General features: G+C 40.4%; 1 protein-coding gene across 1 annotated transcript in view; it reads left to right on the top strand.

Annotated features, from left to right (window-relative positions):
* Window positions 1-17,588, top strand: part of ntn2 (netrin 2) — a 51,286-nt gene that overhangs the window by 12,785 nt on the left and 20,913 nt on the right. The window contains exon 2 of the mRNA XM_055057788.1: window positions 258-1,466. Coding sequence (XP_054913763.1) covers window positions 416-1,466 — 1,051 coding nt within the window. The 5' untranslated portion in view covers window positions 258-415. The remainder of the gene's footprint in view (window positions 1-257; window positions 1,467-17,588) is intronic.

Genomic DNA, 17,588 nt, shown 5'->3' with positions numbered 1-17,588 from the left:
CTCTTTAAATGGTCACTTCCTTTCACTTGGGGCCCTCATTTGACTGTCTGATCCTTGACATGCTTTTAGTCAACCAAAACATTCACTCTGGCAATAGAGATTCATTTGAAGCTCCTTTATATGGACAAGCTTAATGTGGGTTTAAAGATGTGGCTTTGTTTTATGTGGTAGATCAGTGTCACTTTCCATCTTCTGTCCTGTTATGGTAAAAATATGCCTGTGACATTGACCTTTCTGCCTGTTTCTCTCTCTTACAGGAAGGCCTGGAGTGAAGGGCCACTGAACTCAGACACTCTCCTTTCACTGAGTGACAGAAACTCACACAGGGGAGAAACATTCGGACGCATCCTTCCAGGCCTTCAGCTTTGTGCACAGCCCAAAGTTTGCAGAAGTCGACTCTGGCCCTTTCAGCAGGATGAGGGAACCCCTGAGGTGCCCGCTGGGCTTGTTCTTCCTGCTAACTTCAGTCTCCACTCACAGTGCCACTAATCCTTTTGCAGGACAGCAGACATCCTTGGACCCTTGCTATGATGAGGCCGGAGCTGCGAGACGATGCATCCCTGAGTTTATAAATGCCGCCTTCGGTAAGGAAGTGAGCGTGTCCAGCGTCTGCGGTCGGCCTCCTTCCCGCTCCTGCAGCGTTGTTGAGCGCAGCGACGATCGCCCCTCTGTACGTGCGTGTCAGATTTGCGATGCATCCGACCCTCGGCGTGCCCACCCCGCCTCCTACCTTACAGACCTCAACTCAGCCCACAATCTCACCTGCTGGCAGTCGGAGAATCTGAACACATCTCCCCACAACGTGACTCTCACCCTTTCTTTGGGGAAGAAGTTTGAGATCACGTACGTCAGTCTGCAGTTCTGCTCGCCCCGACCCGAATCCCTAGCGATATACAAAAGCATGGACTACGGCAAGACATGGATGCCGTATCAGTTTTACTCGTCACAATGCAGACGCATGTACAACAGGCCCAACAAAGCAACTATTACCAAACAGAATGAGCAGGAGGCGTTGTGCACAGACGGCCACACTGAAATGTACCCTCTCTCTGGAGGACTTATCGCTTTCAGCACTCTGGACGGACGTCCCTCTGGTAAAGACTTTGACAACAGCCCCGTCCTGCAGGACTGGGTCACAGTCACTGATATTCGTGTCGTCTTCAGTCGGCCCCAGCTCCCCAGAGAGCTGGCGCTGGGCTCCGGAAGCAACGTTGGAGGAAGGGACGACGACCCGATGGCGGTGACGTCAACTTTACCGACGTACTTCTATGCAGTGGGAGACTTCCAGGTGGGAGGAAGGTGCAAATGCAACGGGCATGCCTCGCGATGCCTAAAGGACAAGGAAGGGAAGCTGGTGTGTGACTGCAAACACAACACAGAGGGGCCTGAATGCGACCGGTGCAAACCTTTTCACTACGACCGACCGTGGCAGAGAGCCAACGCTCGAGAGGCCAACGAGTGTCTGCGTAAGTCCTTCTGCTTCTCTTCCATTTCAACGTGAGCAGATAAAGCTTTCTGTGCTGCAGTTGTTAAATCCTTTAAATATTTATGAAAGTTGTGGATCGAGGTGCAGAAAAAACATTTATTCTATAAAGCAGAAGCCTCAAACTCATTTTTATTTTGGGCCAAATCAAAAATTAGAATGTTCTTAAAGGGTCGGTTGTGCCAGAATGTATTGATAAAAACCAATTAAACTGTCAAAATATGAATAAATAGCTGTTTGTTGCAGAATTCAATATGTTTCTTAAAATTAAATCATCGGTGATAAGTCCCTCCAAGGTTTTCTGATCGATTTTGAATTGTTTGCAAAAAAAATTGCAGATTTTGTGGTTCTAATTTAGAAATATTTTAAGGAATTTTGCGCGACTGTATGATGCTAAATGTGACTGTTTGCAACTCGTCCTATTGATGAGAAGCAGTATTAATTACGTGACTGTTGCGACGTAATCCTGAGGCAGCAGTCACTTAAACTGAATGTTTTTGATCAATTCTGAGAAAAAGTTGCAGCAAAAATCAAACAGAAAATGCAGGAATCTGTTGATTTAGCGTGAATTTTTCATTTGTGAACAACTGGAGACTTATTGATTTAATTTGGACTTTAGTGGGGCATATAAAAAAACTATGGCGGGCCAGATTTGGCCCCCAGGCCTTCAGTTTGACACCTGAACTATAAAAAAATCACAATTCGTAGTTCTGTGATTCGTGAGTTTTTTGTGTCTGAGCGTCCAGTCGGCCATCGTAAATATTTTGAATAATTTTTTCACATATATGTATTAATCTAACCTAGTAATAGTAATTTAAGTTGCAGAATTTAATACACAAACCTAAATCTGATATATTTAACACACAATGGAAACTTATAGTTACATACTCTATTAATTTATTTTCTCTTTTCCTCTTTCCAGTCACATAATTTAAACTGAATTTTTACACATCTTGAATAGAAAAATCGGTTTCTGAATCAAACTGTGACTCTAAAAATCGAATTTCTTATGAATGTGAAGCTGAATGGCTGAACTACATTTGTAAAATATTCATATCCAACATATAAAATCAGTTGACTGATTTAAAACTCATTTCTTGAGAAGGAAACGATTTAAGTTTACCAATATAAATTGTGTTTCAGCAAATTTATTGTAGTAGATTTTACAACAGACTATTACAGCCATTTTAGATTTAAAATACATGGAAGAGTAAATTTCCCTCAAATAAATGTTGATGTTTTCTGATATCGAAAATTTCTCAATTTCAGTTTTAAAAAATGTGAATTTTTCATGATTGAAGACATAAGTTTATGATAATAAACCCTGTGACATCGCAAAGTCAAAAACTGGAAATTGTTTTTTAAGAACTCAGATATTTGTGACAAAAATAATTCCAGAAGTCCTTATGAGATGGACTTCTTTTCCATAATTAAATGTTTAAATTTACAAAATTAAAACTGAGATATTAAACTTGAAGTTCACCTCTTACATTTTATATTTGTCTCTGATTAATTCAAAAGCTTTTTTCTTACTGACTTTTGACTATTTGATGTTGTAATCACATTTTCTCTTGTTTGACAGAGATTTTTCATTTTTTGTGTGCAAATATGTGAAATTAATGTAGAAATGTAAAAGCTTTTGGAGGAAACGTTCTCTTTCTTTTCACTCCAATAATATTCTGTTTTATAGATCAGCCGGTTTTTGATCCAGGTAAACATTTAAAACTCCATCAATCCTTGCTACGCTTTATGTTCAACACTTGATATGTGCAGAAATTCAAAGTAAGGTTTTGAGAAGCTGAACAAAATTTACTGGAAACTTAATTTAATAACAGAATCTACTTCCATCGTTTGACATTTTCCTCTTTGCATTTAATTCAAAGGGTTTGTACTTTACTAGTTTGTTTTGTGAAGGGAGAAAAACTCTTTACTGCTAGCAAGTCTAAACACTGGATGACAGGATCTGGAGTCGCTGGCGCTCTGCAGAGCGACGCCGTCCAAGAATGTTATTTGGCTGCTTTCTGTGCAAGTCATCCTGTCGCTTCATGAAACCCAACCAGGAAAAACTCCCAGCATGTCAAGCAGGAAAGTTTCTACGCTGATTATATTGCATTTGATTAAAGATGAAGTTATATCAGTGCACTGGCTTCAGCCTTGTGTTTGTTCTGTTAGCATAAATAGAGCCAGTTTTGCTTGTCACAGGAATTTGTTAGCATAGGAAAATAAAACCGTATTAGAAACCGCTGTCCCCACTTTAACCTTTGCTCACTGAAATGAAATTACAGCCAGAGGGAGGAAAAGAAACAGTGTGTATTTTTCTAACATGTTGTAATTACCCAGTGAGCATGCCTGAGGTCATATTTAGCACTGAACAGTGCCAGATTTGTTTAAAGGGGACCAGGAGTGACAGAGCCAGAGAGGTAAGGCCGTTCCAGCCAACAAATCCATCCTTTCCTCACCAGCTACTCTGAGTCTCAGCTTGGCTTCGGATGGGACTTTAAAGCCTCCGTTTACTCAATGCAGACGGATGCAAACGCTCTCACAAGCCTTTCTTCAACAATATCCTGTCAATCCCTCAGTGGGCTCTCGCTCACACTTTTCCACACGGCCTCTTTCAAACGGGCTGTTTGCGAAGTGTTGTACCTGCTTCCCGTAAATCTCTTTGCTGTGGGATTGATGTGTCCAGAGCCGCTGGACAAAACAACCAGATTTCTGCTGGCCAACTTCGATGACCTCATCCTTGTGCTGAGGCAGGGCGGTTCTGGCCCGTTGCTGTTGCACGCTATACCTGCTCATGCATTTAAACATGCCAGAAAGCTGCTCCCACTTCTCTGGGACTTTCAGCTCCAAAGTGTCTGCAGAGGTTTAGAGTAACTGTGCTGAGAACGTCTGTCTTTGTTTTTCTGTTTTATGCCTTCCTGAAGTGCTGGACCTGAGTGCTTACTCCACATGTGTCAAACTCAAGGCCCGTGGGCCAAATCTGGCGCAACGTAGCGTTTTATGTGGCCCTCTGGACTCCAGACACAAAATTACATCAATCAGTTCCTCCAATTTTTGTCAGAAATTTACGCAAAATCAAGAAATACCAGAATTTTTCTCACATTAGTGGAAAATTGTGAGTTTATTGCAAAAAGTGTCAAAAATCTTGGGCTGAAGTGATGCCAACTCCCCCCTCCAGGTGGCAGTATTTCTTACTTCTGCTACACTGCTGCCTTAGATTCACGTTATGTCAAGTTACATCACGTTACAAAACATTAAATCTCAGCAAGTATTTTTGGTTTGGTTTCTTCACTTGAAGCTTGTTTCAAGTCAATGATTCCTCAATATTGATGAAAAAGTTACAGTTTCACTGGCAAAATTATTTAAATTGTAACATGGAAAAATGTGTTGTTATAGGAGACATAATCTAGAAGTGGAGCTAGAAATTTTTTCAATATTAAGGGACTTCACTGCAAAAACAAAACCTTACCAAGTATTTTTGGTCTGGTTTCTAGTGTAAATATCTTCGCACAGTGGAAATAAGACAAAACTAACTTACAAGGAACTTTATATGAGCTTGTTTTAAATCGATAATTTTGTAAGCAGTTATAAAAATGTACGAGATCCTCTGGTTGTTTATCTCACTAATAATTAGACATTTTCCCATGATATAAGTGAAATAAGCTGCTAATTAGTATTTTTTTTAACCGATATTAAGAAATTATTAACTTAAGATAAACTCCTGTATCCTGTTGAAAAGTTATTTGTAAGTTAGTTTTGTCTTAATTCAAGTGAACAAAGACATCAGATAAAAACACTGTGGCCCTCTGGAGTCTTGAGGGCCACATAAACAGCTTTGGCGGGCCAGATGTGGCCCACGGGCCTCCAGTTTGACACAGGTGCCCTGATTAGTCGTCTCTTAAATTTTCACCTCAAACAAGAAAAACTTCAACTGACTGGTTTGTGTGATTGTTCAGTTTTCCTCAAAGTTTGACAAGCCTTGCACCAAGATAGCGTCTGCTGCCTTGGCGAGCTCACACACTCTGTCCAGACACAATCCATGCACACACACACACACACACACCTATGTGCCGTCTACATTCCTATGAATCGTCCCTGAAGACACAGGTTTACAAACCCCTGCTGAAGCGGTGGAAGACGGCAGCCTCATAAACGGCGGTGTGTGTTTGCGTTGAGGGAGACGTGGTGGAAAAAGCCGTAATTTATCTGCGCTGAGCCTGAACCGCAGGACAGAATGAGGAAACAAATGGATGAGAGCAATTTGGCTTCTGGCTGTGATGGAGCGCTAGCTTTTCTGTTGGCATAACTGAAGTTATAACATAAATACTTTCTGTTGATTTAAAAATCTGGGACACTATCAGGGCGTAACAGAGTCTGCCAGCGCGTGCCTCTGCCGCTCCGCCATGACGGACATCAAAACGCTTTTATTTAGTTGATTTCACTAGTTGATTGCTGATAGGATGCTGCGCGGTCGGCTGCATAAACGGACCGGAACAGAAACCAAACGTGTCATTTTACTGTATAACTTCCAATGCAGAAAGATCCTGCAGCGACGGACAGAAACCGCCAATCAGAATGACTGGCAGCGTCCGTAGATTTACAGCAAAAACTTTTTACAACGTGAGAAAATTAACGTTCATAAACCGTATAAGTAAGTATGAAAAAGATATGAAATATTGCATGATGGAGAAGTCGTAGTCTAACCGATGCAGCATCGTCATGCAGCCTAGCATTTCCGGAAAACTGGTTAGCATCTCGTCTTTTGTTAAGTTTTCAAGACTTGAAGGGAAACTCTGTTTCTGACGCAGTGACATAAATTATGTGGCGTGAATTCAGGCGAAGTTGGTAACTTGATCAACAAGAAAATTATGTTAGTAATTACAAATAAAAAAATCTCTTTCTGCATCAAGGACCTGAGCTGGACGGGTAAAAATTTGCATCATTCTTGAATTGCAGCTGCACAAATTTCCATAAATCTGCTTCTCCTGATTTATGGAGAAGCAGTAGCGCCGTCTCTGGCACCGAGCTGCTCTGTTCTGCAGAACTTCCTCCACCTCATTCCTGACTCAAACCACAGGAAGTCCAGAAAACTGGATGCCAGGCCCGATCCGGCCCTGATGGGCCGGCTGAGCCCAGCGTGGCAGCAGACACAGCGGCATGCATTCATGGCTTGGAGGAGGAACGTAAAGGCTGAAGGCCAGAGATAAAGAATCTTGTTTGTAGTCAATAATTATTTAATATTAATAAAGAAGTCATATTTCCAGTGTCAGATTATTTAACTTATAACAAGACATTTTCCCAGGTTATAAGCAAAACAATCTACCAATGAAACTAGGACTCTTTCACCAATATTAGGGAATTATTGACCTAAAATAACCTCCATTAATGCTTAAACGTTACTCGCAAGTTAGTTTAGTGTGATAATATATATAATATATTCACATTGTTTGATTAAGTGCAGCTTGTTGATGTAGAGCAGGTACAACACAAATAAAAAAACAATAATCCAATTTTTGCCTTTGAAATTGAATAATTTTCAGTTTGGTGATTTTGGCCAAAACTTGCAAACACCAAACTCAACTCAAGTCGTATGTAATTCCTATTTTCCCTCCATACGTCGCATCGACAGTCGGGTTCAGGACTGCAGACGGTGATGCGGAGGCATGTTGAGGGGGTCTGCGGCTTTGCAGGGCGCTGCCCCTGCTTTTGGAGAGCAATATTTTGAAGTAGCGATAGTTCGAAAGTGAAAACATCGTGATCCAGCAGCTGGACTCGTGTATCACCAGCAAAACGGCGGCCAGGAACAGTTGCTCAGAACATGGCACAGATGAAGCCAACTGAGCTGGAAACGCTGAAAAAACCACTAAAGTACAAACTCCCCCAGTATTATTTTCACTTTGGTAAATCTCTCTCCTCAATAACCTCTCTGACAGGCGGCAGATGGTTATTCCATGCTGATTAGACTTCCAGAATAGCCTCTCCCCCCACGCCGTCTCAAGGGCAGGCAGAGGTCACGCCCTGTCATCCAGCAGCTTGGCCAACAGGCTTTTTACACCTGCAGATCCTGAAACCTCCCACATTCAACTGGTACTGTTTGGCTAGCGTGAACATTAATATGTGTATCTACTTTACATTTAATCATTACATGCAGAACGATGGGTTTTACATACTTTTTTCTGTTGTTTTGAGTAAAACGCAGTTAGAAAACTGATCAGATATAATGGCTGGAGGTAAAGAGAGCAACGATCTCTATTTCTGTCACTTTCTGGATTTATTTAGTGGTGATATCATTCAAAGATATTAAATTCACATTTTGCTTTTCTATGCTTCAGTTTTGGTCTTTATGCTTCTAAGAAACAACTTAAATGCTTCAAAAAAAACTCTTGATATTTTAGAAATAACTTCACGTTTTTTGGCGACTGGAAAATAAATCATTTCAAAAACTGAGAATGTAAAGTCAAATCAGTAGGCGCTGTTACCTAGCAACCCCAGGAGAGCCCCAGAACATTTGGTCAGCTGGTTTTTAAAAAACCTTTAAAACTTAAAAAATAGTCGAGTAAATAAAATGTGTTCCTGAAATGAATAATATCAAACTCAGGATGATCTGAGTGAAATTAGCATTTGGTTGCTAATGGCTACCAAACAATATTTATGCGCACCAGCAGTATTACAGGCTGATGCACATTTTTATTGGATGAAATCGTGTTTCTATTGGCTCTGGTAGGTTTCAGATTTACGTCCAGCATCCAAGTTAGGCTCAGATCAACTGGACTTCAGGAAGGAATTACACTGAAAAAACTAAAATAAACCGTGCTCCTAAAAAAAAATAAACTTGTGTTAATTGGTAACAAGTAACTGGAGTTTGTCAAACTTACATTATGGACCTTTATTTAACTTTACAAACACAATAAATTAACTTGGATAAACTAAATTTGATCCTTTGTGACCAATAAATTATCAACTCTGGTTTAAGTGACTTTAAGATTTAATAAACAAGCTTATATTTCAAGGATTATATTTAGAAAGGACAAGTTTTATTACAGCAGAGGTGAATTAGACTGGATGTTGTTTCTGCTTCTGAGACAAACTAATCTGGATTTATGAAAACCAAAAAAGCTCAAAAGAAAAATTATCTTGTTTTTTTGTTTTTTACAGAACCTCACTTCAAAAATCCTGAACTATCCATTTAAAGCATCTTAGTCCGTTCTTAAAATTTCTTTTAAAAAACGCTACAAAAGCTGCTTTAATATTGTTTTTGTAGTAAACAAAGTTTGCAACATGATGAGGTCATCAGACCGGAGGTGCATGAGCTTCGGCTGTCTGGGAAGAAGCTCAGGAGTTTGTTCAGATTAGTTTTCGCTGCAGCTTTGCTGTTTGACTTCATTCTCTGTCAGGGTTTCGCTCTGGGCCGCGGCCAACCCGAAGGGGATTGATGCGATCCTGTTTTTGAGAAACCACCCAGAAAGGCTTTTCTTGCAGAAAGAAATGGAACATGGAGAAACGATTGTTAAAGACAGCGAAGTGTCGAGTAACAGACTTAATGCCACGGAGGTTTTAAAGCGCCGATACATGTGTGAACGCCACATGTGGCCCAGTTGTGCCTTGCAGTGTTTCATCCCAGTGCCAAAGCAAACTGGGGAAGCTGCAGAACCAGTGCCCACCCTGCTTTCCCTGGCCCACACTGCTTCTTCCTCACAGATGGTAGTAATCACCTCCCGAGGTGCCCGTCACCGCTCGGCCTCTCTCCGCTGACTTTTGTCAAGGAGCAACTGTTTGCCAGGAGATGTTTCTCCTCTCCTGCTACTTATTTTACCTACTTTTTCCTGAGTTCTTTGTGTTTTTGTAACAGAATTTATATGCTGTTGCAAACTCCCTCTGCTTTATTGCATGAGAAAATGTGTGTTTTGGCTGCCTGTCGGTCCTTCTGGTTGCAGCCAGAACTGGAGACTATTAGGATAAAATACGTCTTTCAAAAGTATTCATACGCCTCGAACCTTTTTATGTTATGTCAAATTACAGCCGCGTACTGTAACACATTTCACTGGAGTTTATGTGACAGAGCAACACAAAGTCGTGCGCAGGGGTGAGCTGGAAGATTTTCTTTTTTTTTTACTTGCAAGACTTGAAAAGTGCTGAGTGCAGCAAAAAATGCACTGCAAAAAACACAAATCCTACCAAGTTTTCCTGGTCTAGTTTTCAGTCCAAATATCGTAGAATGAATGAAATTAATTTACAACTAACTGTGAAGTCACATGCACAAGATGGCGCCCCGTCTCTGCTGGCGGGCTAAACGCTGCTCGCTAACAGTGACTAGCATTGGTTTTAGCTGTTGTCAAAATAACATGATAATCTTTAATGTACGCCTGATATATAAAAGAAAAAGGGACGCAGTGCTTTGCTCCCAACTGTCAATGCTACAACAATTATACAACAGGGCCAGGAAAAAGTTTTAATCAAGAATAAGAGCATGAATATAAACGCGTAACTATCTGAGGAATGATTAACAGTCGAACTTTTTTACTGAATGTTTATAAAACTACAAATTTTACCTGGAAAAACATAATTTTAGGGAAGATAAGTGAAGTAATTGTTTTCAAAGTTGGCAAAAAAAAAAAAAAGGGACTAATCAACAAATTAGGTTTGATGTTATTAGTGGAAACGTCCCACCAACAGTTTCTAACAGTTTTTAGTTTATTAACTAGCTACAAATCTTGAAATGTAAAAATGTAACGCTTCCTTCTATGAAAGTGAAACTCATTGTTTCACTTGAGGGAAATTCAGGCCCCTTATTGTTTACCTCTTTCTGCGTTTTTGTGTTTTTCTCCTTTTAAACGTGAACTTTCAAGTTAATTCTCAACTATTTCTGTTATCTTTGGCAGAGTTAATGAATTTAAACAGTATATTCCATCTGTCACTTTGTTTTCCCAAACCAGCCAAGTCCTTGTAGTTGTATATGCCGTCAGCAGAGTCAGACATAGAGCAGCTCCGGTTTCCCTGGGCTCACACTGATACACTGATCTGACTGCAGACGCAGTTTCCTCCGCAGGATTCAGCCTGCAGGGTGGAAAAACTGGTAGCAGAGTGGAGATAACAATGTTTAGATGTGAGGAAGCAAACTGGACCAGTGAAAGAGAACAGAGCCGAAGACACAACTCTGCACCAACCTGGCAATTCTCTAGACTAATCTAGTTCAAGTTTCTTCCTGTTTGATGCCTTGCAGAAAGAGAAAACAAGCTTTCTAGAAAGTTGTAAAAAAATAGTTTATAAATCTGTAGTGTTTTTAGGCAGACGTATGAGGTCTGTTGCAGTAATCAATAAACGAATGGAGGAGTTTCTCTAGATCTTGCTGAGACTTTAGTCCTTTAATCCTGGAAATGCTATTTATGTGATAGAAGACTGACTTTGTAATGGCCTTTATGTGACTGTTCCAGCAGAGGAGCACAAAGTGGATCAGTGGGCGGATCCGACCGCGCAGCATCCTATCAGCAATCAACTAGTGAAATCAACTAAATAAAATAACTGAATGGAACAACATGAAAACCTCGAAAGACACTCAGCGCAACTTTCTTATTCACAAAATGTAAACAAAACTGGAGATTTTAGTGGCTGTAGGATAAAGACCATGAGCCATTTCTGCGTTTGTTTTGGTTGTATTGACCCAGTTCCTTGTTTTGGAGCGGTCTACATGGTATGGCACAAACCCACCACCAGATGGGACGTTTGCGATATCAGAGCAAACCAAAAATAACCTCAAGCAAGAGTAAAAACTTTTCTGCAAAACTCAGATTTTACCCTTTCCATCAACAGTTTTTAATGTGACACTTCAAAATATCCACAAGTTGACGGAAACACGGTTCCTCTTAGGGTCTGTTCACACCTGATAGTCCATATCTAATGCATATTCAGTTGCATTTACCCACAATGCCCTGTGTTGTAGCCCACTTCCTGCTTTTGGATCGGTCTTTAGTACAGTTGGCGTTCACATACGCATCGGAGTTCACTTCAACCAAACTGAGTCAAGGTGTGGAGACGGATCAGAGGTCGGTTATTTTGGTCCATATAAGAGTTAGCATTCACACTTCCACAAGCGAACCGGACTTTTCAGGCAAACGGACCGGAGTCGGATTAAAGTGTGTAAAACTGAACTGGTGCAAACAGACCATTAAATAAACCATCGATACTGAATAGAACTAACAGTAACAGTGTTTTCTACCTGACAGTAATCAGCATGGTGATCAGTGTTTTGAAAAATATCATAATTTTGAGTTTGACTCGTCTGAAAATCATCCAGTTCTGGATCTTTTCCCTGCAGCATTTGATACGTGTGGAAGGTGGAGTGAAAGAGGAGAAATTATGAGAATTAGGGGGGCTTTAGGTTGAAGAGAGCTGTAAAGAGACTGCTCTTAAGATCACAGTTTGAGGCTAACCGCAACGCGGAGAGTGGGGGACTGAAATGTGGTCAAAGACGCGTCTAAACGAGGAGAAAGCGGACCTGCAGTTGCCTCGTTACAGAGAGGCAGAAGCCAACGGATTTATAGTTTCTCGTTAGCGTCTTTTATCTGTTGGGCTCAGCTTGTTGTCTACAGCTCATTAGTGCACAAAGAGTTTACATCTGTTCGAGATTCACTTCATCCTTTCTGTGCCTTTAGTCGCTTGGTTCGGTCGTGGATACAACACCTCAAAATGTGTGTGTGTGAGTGTTTTTAGTGTGCTCTCTGGTCTGGTTTGGCTATAATGAGGAGCTAATTAACCGGGTGTTTCCCTCGGTGCCCTGAGCAGGTGGCTGGAGCAGCCAGGTGGAACCCAGCCCACACACACACACACACACACACACACACACACACACACACACACACACACACACACACACACACACTGTAGCGTAGCATGTTTTGCCAGGCAGAGAGAGCGCCCGAGGGGGGCAGCAGCACGTCTGGACGCCTGCCCGGGCCCAGAGGGGGAAGGTGGCGGTATGAGCCCTCCAGTTTTCAACGACCAATTTTAGCCGTGGGATTTGGGTTTTGCACAGGCATCCAAAATCAATTGGCCGCGCTCATCGGCTTGGCTTTGGCGTTTCACGCTGGACGAGAAACGAGGTTAGATTTATCCCTGACATACGGAGAGGTGGCGCGCTCCGCTAATACGCTAGCATTTATGCGTTGAGAGTGGGCTTCGAGGGCCAATTTGTCACCAGTCAGAGGAGAGAGGGCTTTCATTCAGAGCGGGCACCTGTTAAAATAGATTAAAAAAACTATTTCCTGATATTCAGAAGAAAAGTCAAACTAAGCTCTTTTTTTGTCCAGAAGCAAATGAAAAAGGATTAAATGCTAAAACAAAACAAAACAAAACCTTTAAAGATTCGGACTTTAATCTCAAAATTCTGACTTTTTCTCAAGATCAAAAAGAAAAAGTCAAAATTTGTTATTCTTTTTTTAGTGGCCCTTAACCTCTTACAGCGTTCAAAGTGAGGAATAATTTACCAAACATTTTGCTCAAGTAAGAGAAGAACTACTTCAGCACATTTTCACTCATGTAAAAGTAAAAGTAGCCGCCCAAGAAATGAATCAAGTGTAAAACAAAGTAAATGTTAAAAATCTGAGACCCGTCAACTGTTTGACCACAACACCTGATCTAACATTTAGAAATGATGACATCAGACCGAGAAAAATAAGAAGTGTGGAGAAAATACTGGCATTATGAAAACTAAGATTTGAAAAATATTACAAACAAGTAAGAGATTAGGGAAGTTTCCCCTAAAACAATTCCCATTTGGCAACGTTGGTTCACTGACAAGGTGGTGAACCTCCGCTCTTCTCTAATATTTTCCTCCTCTCTGCTCGTCCGCTCCCTTTTTGTCTCAGCATCTTTTCCTTTTGCCAAGTCTCAAGCTTGTGTTTGTTGCTGGATTTCCAAGACAACGTGAGAAACGAGGTTTACGCGTCTTTGAGCTGAACTCTGAGCCTGGAGCCAGAAGATCAGAGAATATCTGCAGCGTTTCCAGAAGCATCAGATTCCCTCCACGTCTCCAAGAGCGTGTCTTCTTTCTGTTATGGTTCTGCTACGGCAAAACCTGATATTGCTTTGAAACTGTGCAAAGTTTATAGTCGACTGGGTTTGTAATGGGGCAAAAACTTACAAGTTTATACTTTTACTGACTTTATTTCAAACATGAGAGAAGGATAAGACGTGACTTTACTTCAGAAACATAAAATCTTTCCTAAATTACATCATCACACGGTTCAAAATATAAAGCTAAATGGAAATTTTAGGATTTTAAGGAGCAAAATGGCAATAATTCATGTCAAAATCAGGCAAAATACATTTTTCCAAATCAATTTCTTTTCATAAAAAACTTGATTTGATACACCTAAAACTGCAGGTGTGTGTCTGAGTTTGGTTCGTTTTTGGTTAAAACACAAAAATACAAAATCCTACCAACTGTTTGTGGTTTAGTTTTCAGTGCAAAGAGGTTCATTTGAAACTTACCTTTTACTTTTTGATACAGGAGCTTTTTTAAAGTAAATAAAAATAAAAATGAGTGAAACAGTTCTACAGGCGCCGTTACCTAGCAACGCCAGCCCAGCCGTCACCTAGCAACCACGTTCTCGTTGTACTGCCAGTTTATTTTCTCAGGAAATGTTGAACTTGCAGCAGTAGCTGACTTTCCATTCTGCCATTTGACATGCGTTTGCTTAAAGGAAATACGCCAATTTCGAAAAAAGTCACATTTTTCCATAAAATGCTTTGGTGCTGAGATGTGGGGTTTTTTTGTTGGTTTTTTTTTGGTCGCATTGAAATTTTTCTCCTGCAAACCTGGAGCAGAAACATTTTTTTTCACATCACACGAGTCACATGATCAACAACCAGAAGTTACTACTGGCAGAAACGACAAAGACGACGACAACAAGAAGTAGTTGGAGGATGAAGTTTTGTGTGTTTTTTAATGAGTGAACAAACTTATTCAAGTGTGATTTCGATTGCAATTTGCATTTAATGGAAACACCATAGTTGTGAAGTTGCATTTTATCAGCATTTGTTGACAAAGTTTTGTTCACATTTGTAGTAGAAACGGAGCCATTGTTTGATTATTTCTGTTGAATCTGATTTGGTTGAGCAGGTTGGACAAACACTTAAAAACAAACCCATAAACATTGCAGGAAAAACCACAGAAACCATAAATGCGCGTGCGCATACGAGTCCTCACCTTTCCAGCCTGCTAACATACAGTAACATGTCCTCTGACCTTCTCGTTTCCTGTCCCGTTTCCAACCACTGAGCTTTTCTCTCATCACAAACTCAAATTCTTTCATTCTCCATGTCACGGTGGACTTAAAGCCACCACCTCTACACATGTCAAATCATTTAAAGGTTAATTTCAGAGATTTCTTCACATTCTCCACACCTGAGCGTATCCCCTCTGACTCCGGGCTTTGTGGGCAGATTGTGTTGCACAGCAGTAAGGCGAGAAGAAGCCGTGAGAAGGCCGACGCTCCCTCGGCTGGGGGAGAAACGGCAATCCGATGCTTTCATGTTCCCCCGACAAGGTGTTAATGGACGCCACTGCTCACAGCTGTGCGCGCTTCAGACGCTTGATCGTAACCACGGTTCCAGACCTGCATGACTTTGGCGATCCATCTGAGCCGTGTGTTCTTTGTCAACGTTCCTGCAGGGGAAGCCTGAGGATCGCTTCGCTTGCATGAACACACAGAGGAACCCAACGGTGATTTTACGCCTTTTTCAGGATGTTTAAGGACACTGCAAAAACACAAAATCTTCCTGAGTGAACTTTAAATTAGTTTAGTTTCTAGAGCAAATATCTTAGTACATTTGAAATAAGACAAAACTGATTCACAAGGAACTTTTCAGGAAGATATAGGAGCTTGTTCAGAGACTTGACTATAGATATGAAATACTAATTCCTCTGGTCGATTATTTAAATTGGATTATGCAAAATTTCCATTTTCCATGTTTTTGTACTTTCATTTCAGCCTTTACTGCTTCTAAAAACAGACAAAGCAGCCGGTTTTTGGCAGTATGTTCTTGGTTTTTGGTGTGTGGAAAGTGAGCCATTCCAAAAACCAGGTCCTGTGCCGTTACCTAGCAACCCCAGCGGAGTTCCATCCGTTACCTAGCAACCCCAGCGGAGTTCCATCCGTTACCTAGCAACCCACCAGAGCTCCAATGCATCAACCTAGTTGTTGATTTAACATCCTTTGCTGCATGCTTGTTGGTTGTGCAGAAGGCCCCACTTCTGCTGTTCAAAGACGTAGGGTTGTAGAACTGCAGCAGCTTGACAGGAAGTCCTAACGCTGCTCAAAATAGGCAGAACTGACCAGACTAAAATATCATCATCGAAGAAAGATTTTGTGCAAAAAATGTAATGAACATGTTTTGTATAGGCCATCGAATCATCCTAACCTGTTCAAGGAAGCATAATCGGTCGCCTTTAACTCATAATCAATTGTAAGGAATTACTGCCTTAAAACAAGCTCCTGTATGTTGCTGCAAAGTTATTTTGCAGCAGCTTAGTCTCATTTCAAGTGTTTTAAAATATTTGCACTAAAGCGGGACAAAAACATTTAGAAAGATTTAGTGTTTTTGCAGTGAAGAGATCAACCACATCATTTCAAATGTGCATATATGAAAGCTTAAAGGCTTTGAACTCAGTTTTCAAACCTTTTTCTCATTTCCAGACAGAGAACTAGAGTCTCAGATCCGCCCACTGATCCACTTTGTGCTCCTCTGCTGGATCAGGAGGTCAGTTCTGGTCTGACGCTCATCAGTTCATCAAAGCAGAGCAAAGAAACCAGAAGCAGTGTCTCCACACAAACACTGCCGCTTTAATATCGATTTATACATAAAGCAGCACTTCATTAGTAGCAGAGTTCCATAGAAATGGGAGCATGTAATAACCAGATGGGGTAGGGAAACAGTCTGGGAATGTGGCCCTTACCCTGCGCTCTTCCCCCCGTTCCAGAGTCTGGGACAGGGAGAAGTGGGCCTCTTTCCAAACGCACCAGGTGCCAGGCCTTTCTTTGACTGTGAATGCGGCTGCATGTTCACTGCTTTCATTATTCCTTAAAGCCAGACTTTGTTACTTTTTTATGTTTTTCTCCTTCAAAAGCAGCCATTCAAACTCGGCTCTAGCTCATATTTACTGCTTTATAATAAAACTCAAAGGTGAGATGTTAAAATTTATGTAATATCAAAGCAAATTACGGTGGTTCATAAAGTGAAGCTACACAGAAATTATTTAAAAATTAGTTTAAAAGAAAATAAGACATCACACTGCAATAACAAAATCTTAATGGTCTTTTTTCTTTGCCTAATTTCTTCTAAAACAAGAAAACTGAAAAAACAACTAATCCCTTAATATCGATTAATAATGACTAATTCCACTGGCAGATTTTTCGACTAATAACAAAAAATTTGTTATCGTTTTGCAAATTAAATAATCTGCAGTGGAACTAATAGACTATATGAAGGAATTATTGACTTTAAACCAGTTTATATTTCTTGATGAAAAAATATTCGTAGGTTAGTTTTGTCTTATTTCAAGTGTACTAAGATATTTGCATTAGAAACTCAACCAAAAATACGAGGTTAGATTTTATGTTTTTGCAGTGCAACAATTCACAAATAAGTGAAAAGAAAAAAGATTTTTCAATAAAAGTTACAGCTGCCGCTTTAACATGATGACCAGAGATAAACCAGTGTAAAAATACTCACTAAAAGGTACAAAAACATATTTCTAAATAGTTATATGGAAGACAAAACAACATGGGATATGATTTGGTTACAAATAGTATAAAATTATGTTTTCTATGTAGGATATTAATATGTGTACTGGCACATTTATTTTGATATAAGTGAAGAATATTGAAGAATAGCATAAGCTGGTGAGAGTTTTAAAAAGAATAAACTTCCCACTCCTTTCTGGACAAGCACTAAAAACACTCTGCCACTTTTTAGCAACTTGCTGCATTCTTGATGATTGTGCAGGAGGCTCCACTTCTGATTTTCAAAGATGTTCCATTGCATAAGTGTAAATGTTGAGTTGACAGAACTGACCAGACTCAAATGTCATCATCTAAGATTTATGAAA

This window comes from Poeciliopsis prolifica, unplaced genomic scaffold, assembly GCF_027474105.1.
Source record: "Poeciliopsis prolifica strain line A6 unplaced genomic scaffold, Auburn_PproV2 SCAFFOLD049, whole genome shotgun sequence".
Taxonomy (NCBI): domain Eukaryota; kingdom Metazoa; phylum Chordata; class Actinopteri; order Cyprinodontiformes; family Poeciliidae; genus Poeciliopsis; species Poeciliopsis prolifica.
This window is presented reverse-complemented; position numbering and strand designations above follow the sequence as displayed.